General features: G+C 36.5%; 1 protein-coding gene across 1 annotated transcript in view; it reads left to right on the top strand.

Moving 5' to 3' along the window:
* The window catches only part of slc29a4a (solute carrier family 29 member 4a), a 24,925-nt gene extending 22,738 nt beyond the window's left edge, over positions 1 to 2,187 (top strand). The window contains 1 exon segment of the mRNA XM_017306113.1: positions 814 to 2,187. Coding sequence (XP_017161602.1) covers positions 814 to 1,022 — 209 coding nt within the window. The 3' untranslated portion in view covers positions 1,023 to 2,187.
* Positions 2,188 to 4,892: the final 2,705 nt, after the last annotated feature.

Here is a 4,892-nt window from a genome sequence, read left to right on the forward strand (position 1 = left end):
GCTTTCCAAACCTCACTTTTAAAAAAATATTTTAGATATGGTCTGCAGAAAAACATTCTGTGAATAATTTGAAGTTACATTCCACAGAAAAATCCACTGAGCAGCGACTGGGCCGAGGTCAGTCAGTGCGATCTTCAGCAAGGCTCCTCTGATATGAACCTGTGAACACGTTTTATTTTGAATTTCTTTACAATGCCGCTCTGAGTTTCTGCAACCTTTAAAAGCTTTTTGTGCGTTCTAGTTTCACATCTGAAAGTCTTCTAATTACAAAATGATTCCATTGAATAAATKTTATTAGGATGCTCTTGAAGTAAAACAAAACTAGATGTTTGACCTGGAGCGTCATCATAATTTTATTATTTTTCTCTTTTTTTTGTCAGTCTTGCATTTATTTATTTTTTAGGTTTTATTAGTTTCTCCCTCTCTCTCTTTGTTGCCATCAATGAGTTTTGASCTTCTTTTACTGCTTATTATTTATATTTTATTGCTTAATGTTTTGGTGCTCACCAAAGACACTTTTTCAATGATTATGTGTTTTGCATTGTACTTTATGTAAATATAGTCCCATACCAAATGAATAGTTTTAAAATGTAGGTATTTTGATGAATATGAACAATACTGAAACAGTTAAAATGATCAAGTCAGTATATTTTTTAGGAGGAACAACATGAAGCCGGTGATGAAGTGAAGGTTAACCAATAAGGCATCAATTCATGTAGCTCTATGTATTGTAATTTGCATGAATAGAAGAGTTTTTCTGAAGTGGACAGGACACCAAAGGGTTCCCATCCTTGTAAATCCGGCCCGGTCCAGCCCACTGGTTTCCTCTCCTGTKTGGTTTCTCTCCAGTAATTTCCTGTTCTGTGTTTCTGTTTCTGCCTGCAGGAAACACAATGACAGTTTCSTACATGACGGGTCTAATGGTGGGCTCCTCCGTGGCGTACGCAACGTACAGCTTCACCCCGACGGCGGCGGGAGCGCGCCTCCCCACACACGCTCCTTTCAATGCGACAGGGTACTGAATGTCCACACAGACCAAAACACACACACACACGCACTCACGCACGCACACACACGCACGCACGCACGCACGCACACACACACATAACTATATATCTACCCATGTGCAGCAAAAGCAAGCATTTAAAGTTGTAGCAACATTTTCATCCTGTGTGGTGAAGTTTCTAAGAAGAGCAAAGTTGGAGCTGCGCCCCCTGCCAGCAGCCGGCTGAGGCCGACGCGGCTGACCTTTGAGAATCGCTCGGTGTCATTACGAACAGGTCGTCTGACATTTGTAAGGTGCGATGGTGAGTCGTGTTTCACCGCGAGGAGCGGAGCGCCATTTGTGTCGAGTGAGTTAAACTCGTCGTTTTTGATGATGTCCCAGAGCTGCTCAGAGTTCAGAGGAAGGTGGAGGGAGTCAGGAGGTCATTCAGGGGTCATCAGAATAACCCTTTCAGAGGCTGAAGAAGTATGGATGGTGAAATAGCTGCAAAAACACAAAATCTTACCAAGGGTTTTTGTCTAGTTTCTAGTGCAAATATAAATAAGACAGAACTATGTTCAGCAAGATAAGATCTTGTTTTAAGTCAATCATTTCTTTATATTGCTGAAAAATATTTAGGATTATTGTTCCATTGGAAGATTATAAGTGAAATAATCTGCCAAACGAACAATAAATTTTTCCCTTATTAAAAGTTAAAATGTCTTATTCCACTGGCAGATTATTTCACTTATAACTTGTAATTTTTCAGCAATTTTAAGAAATTATTGATTTAAAACAAGCTCCTATTTAAGTTATTTACTATTTGCGTGGTAAAATTGTGTGTTTTTGCTGTGTATTTATCCATACCAGACTGACCTTGRAAGCATAATTTGCCTCTGTTTTATAGTAATATCAATGATCTGAGATGTCGACATTATTATGCGGTTTATATCAGCATAAATTAGAGAATATTTCTGCTGWCGRCTCTTTCAGTCATCATAGTTTTATCTATCAGCTAAAACTCCCTGGTTCTATTAAGTGCAGGTCTTTCATGTAAGTTGTCCAAAATCATTGGTAATATATAATTTATTCATTTATTCTTGAGGGTTTAAGACTAATGAACAAGACAGAAATGATAAAATATCCATCCATCCATCCATCCATCCATCCATCCATCCATCCATCCATCCATCCATTTTCTGTACACCCTTGTCCCTTAGTGGGGTCGGGAGGGTTGCTGGTGCCTATCTCTCCAGCTAACGTTCCGGGCGAGAGGCGAGGTCACCCTGGACAGGTCGCCAGTCGCAACTAATTTATGTTAATTTATGTTAATGTGCTGCTTTTATTTGTTTTGTTTTCATATTGACTCTCAAACACTAGCTTACCTCAATAAAGCTGTATAATAAGTGTATTTCAGAATGAATAAAAAATTATATATATATATATATATATATATATATACTGCTCAAAAAAAGTATATATATATACATATATATATACATTTAACTTTCCGTTAAATGTATATTTAACGGAAAGTTAAATATACTTTCAAAAAAAGTATATATATATACATATATATATACATTTAACTTTCCGTATTCCTACAACTGGACATATTGTAAAGCATAAAAAGACAGAAAAGTCTGTACATGAGTATACACTAGCATGCCAGCAGATTGGTTCTTTTATGTAGCTGTTATTGTAGCTGAGATGGACGGTTCTCATCAGAAACAGGCTGAAGAAGACGCAGGAGAAAAACAGATAGTCCTTTTTTCTGTAAGAAGCCTTGAAATGAACCCAACAGCGGTAACATAACCTCATTGTAATCAGCTGAAATGATAGAAACATCCAACCTTTTAATTATAGAACATTTATTCAGTAGGTTGGGGGCTGGATGAGATCGGACCGGGACTTGATCCGATCTCTGATCTGGTTGTTTTTGGCACCAGAACCCAGTGAGCAGGAAGTTAACGGAGAGAAATAAATTCACAAAGATTCACAGTTTTTTTATTACTTATAATTATTAAATGCTATTTGTATGTTCCCATGTTTGTGTTGCACGTAAATATGTGGATTTATGACGTTTTATTGAACAGTTTTATGGGACAGAATATGAATCTGAGAGGGGCCAGTAACTGAAACACCAGTCGTTTTGTGGGTTTTTTCCCCTCCACTGAATAAATATTCTCATGTTTGGATCTTTTTAAAATGTTCACAGTTACTTTTAATGCTCCTGCATTAATAGTAACATGGATTTTAAGGCTTTTACCTTTGGTTTTCTGGGGTTGTAATGGATGTGGCTGGCCACACATGCGTCGTCATTTACACCCTGYRAGAAAAATCAATCCATTCTAGTTTTACAGATGATTTCACATATTCTTTGGTGCCGCATTKAAACATTTAGATCAGTAAGCTGGAACATGTTGGGTTTAAATGTTTACAATGTTTATCTTTTGCATTTCTGCTTCTAATCATTCCTTTTAACAAGCTACAAGTGTGATCTATTAAAATAGACACTTTGTTCTCTTCCAACTGAAGGATACATAAATCTGTTATTGATGCTTGAGACCTCGTTGACTCTGAAGCTGATCTATGGTTATCATCCACGTAAAAATGAGRGAAACAAGCAGCGTGAAAAAAAAAACAGAATCAGTTGGTGCCAAACGTTTGCCTGAATATAAAGCTCTTACTATACAACATGAAATGCACTCGATACAGAATATAGTTTTTGTTTCATCAAATGTAAATTTTAATTTAGAATTGATTTTTAGGATCTGAGTGTGTGCACTGTGTTAATACCTGAGAAAATGTTTGTAGCCATTTGGGAGATAACCTCATTACTCTGCATGTGTGTGTATGTGTGTGTGTCCTGCTGTTAAGTGTGTGTCCTGCATCATATTTCCCTAGGCCTCTGAACTGCAAAGTTTGAAGGTGTCTTTCTTGTTCTTTGTGAGATGTGTGAAAGGACACAAAAAGTCTGTTTTGTGCATGAGAARAAATGAGAATTGAGTGCGAGGGAAAATCCCTTTTTGTTGTGAATGTATTTTTACAAAGACCTTAAGCTGATTTAACAGCTAAAGCAACAGTTCCGGGACTTTGTATGAGGGATGTCTTGCTTAGAGATGGATRAAATCATATTTCTGCTTGTAAACCAAGAAGGAAGTTGAGAATTTCACCAATATGGTGCAACATGATCAATTTTAAATSTGCTGGCCAGAAARSCYTTYMMYTTTKGKYMRKWAMSRWTWWYYTTTWAAAAAAAAACWAATTGGCCTTATTTGAAATACTTGTTATTGAACGGACAACATTATTTAAAAATCCCCATTTAGGAAAATTGAATTAATCATGAATAGATACTCGAGAATAATATGTGAATCTTAATTTAAAATAGTTTTGTTTTTCATAGCAGCTCTCAAGTCAGGACACAACTGAAACCGAACATCCAGTATGAATTAAAAATCCTCTGATTGCATTGTACCAACAGTGGCTGAAATGTGACGCTGTTCCACATGGGAGCGCAATGGTCACCAAAGAAGAAAGAGATATTCTCTTTAAATGTCCTACATTTAAAGTGTAGGACATTTTAAATGTCCTACACTGACATTTAAAATTGACCTTGCAGTTTTCCTGTAAGCTCAGCTTTCATTTAATTTACCAAAATGGCAAAAAACCATTTGAGACAAAATATCAAATAAAAAACCTGAAATTTTGCCAGGTTTCAGATAGACATTGTTCCAACTCTGACCTGCCACAACTGATACTTATGTTAGCAGAGATTATTTAGATCATAGAATATAATAACGTGAAAGCCTCACACATAACCAATCTCTACGTTACTGTGCTGGTTTAGCTGCAGTTTGACAATGTAGTTATCAAAATGGCATTCTGAGGAGTCAAACTCAAGCTA

Source organism: Poecilia reticulata, linkage group LG8, assembly GCF_000633615.1.
Source record: "Poecilia reticulata strain Guanapo linkage group LG8, Guppy_female_1.0+MT, whole genome shotgun sequence".
Classification (NCBI taxonomy): domain Eukaryota; kingdom Metazoa; phylum Chordata; class Actinopteri; order Cyprinodontiformes; family Poeciliidae; genus Poecilia; species Poecilia reticulata.